The 1284-nt window shown below is 41.2% G+C and overlaps 1 protein-coding gene across 1 annotated transcript; it reads right to left on the bottom strand.

Moving 5' to 3' along the window:
• Positions 1-230: 230 nt before the first annotated feature.
• LOC114618249 (dolichyl-diphosphooligosaccharide--protein glycosyltransferase subunit 4) lies at positions 231-688 on the bottom strand. Its single transcript, XM_028763947.1, has one exon. The coding sequence runs from the start codon at positions 613-615 to the stop codon at positions 502-504; it is 114 nt and encodes a 37-aa protein (XP_028619780.1). The 5' UTR covers positions 616-688; the 3' UTR covers positions 231-501.
• Positions 689-1284: the final 596 nt, after the last annotated feature.

Below are 1284 nucleotides of genomic sequence, written 5' to 3' on the forward strand. Positions count from 1 at the left end.
ATTTAGCTAAATCAGCAAGCCTGAGGTTCAGTGAGAGATCCTTTCTCCTAAATAAATAAATAAATAAATAAAAATAAAAATGGCAGAGTGTGATCAAGAAAGGGATGGAGGTCCAGTTCTGGCCTTCATCTACATACACACATATACATGTGTGCACATGTGTAAATATATTCACAGTCACATGTAGACTTCTTAGTGTAATCTCATTTACAGTATGATTCTTTTTATATATATATATATATATATATTTTTTTTTTTTGTATTGGGGGGAGGGAGTAGAAAAGAAAGCAGCCCCTATTGGGCCCTATTCAGTGGCAGCTTCTTGCTCCATAGGGTTAAGGAAGATTTTGAGGAAATAAAAGTTGTTTGGAAAAATCCAGGTGGAGTTGCTTTGTATGCTGTGATGGGTAGGAGAGATGAAGTGAAGTGTGAAGGCCCCTCACACCCTCCATCTTGCCTCAGACTATGTCCTGGAACCCTGGGGCGGAGAAAGCGCCACTTTCATTCCTGCTTCTTGGGGTTGTTTACTGCCACGTAGTGATAGAGGACCACAAGCAAGAAAAGCGACACGCCCAGCATGTTGGCGAAGATGGCGAGCTGCACGTCCGTGATCATCCTGACCACCCGACTTCGACACTACTGCCGCACAAACTCGAGGTAGGCGACCAGAGCAGGAACTTCGTAGTGCTAGCTGAGCCAGTATGATTCTTTTAATAAAATCTTTTTTTGTTTGTTTTTTGCTTTTTTGTTTTTGTTTTTCTAGACAGGGTTTCTCTGTATAGCTTTCACTGTCCTGGATTCACTCTGTAGACCAGGCTGTCCTCGAACTCAGAAATCCACCTGCCTCTGCCTCCCAAGTGCTGGGATTAAAGGCGTGTACCACTACTGCCCGGTTAATAATAAAATCTTAATGGACAAATAAAAAATATGGCTGAATTCCCATGTATTTAAAGCTTGAATTTCTCCAAAAAGTGTGAACCAAGTTTTCTTACTCTTTGTCTAGACCCTCCGTTGATGAAAAAAGTTAATTCTTTAATTCAGTCACACTCCCCCATGTATAAAAATAAAACAATAATTATTTCCCAAAGGCCATCTTTGGTGATGTCACAGGTGAAAGGAAACCCATCTATCAAGTGTATATAAAAGAAGACCTACAGTGTGTTTGTAAAAGTAGACCTATAATGAGCTTCTCAATGCAGCTCCTCCATCAGGAACCCTGCTTTGGGTAAGAGAATCTTCCTCCTGCCATGCCTTGAGTAGGACACAGGATCTGGCTAAGTTCAG

Source organism: Grammomys surdaster, unplaced genomic scaffold (assembly GCF_004785775.1).
Source record: "Grammomys surdaster isolate TR1022 unplaced genomic scaffold, NIH_TR_1.0 140, whole genome shotgun sequence".
NCBI classification, from domain to species: domain Eukaryota; kingdom Metazoa; phylum Chordata; class Mammalia; order Rodentia; family Muridae; genus Grammomys; species Grammomys surdaster.

What these genes read in the sequence shown, in the direction of transcription:
- LOC114618249 (XM_028763947.1), bottom strand. Translation starts at nt 615, where the DNA reads ATGATCACGGACGTGCAGCTCGCCATCTTCGCCAACATGCTGGGCGTG.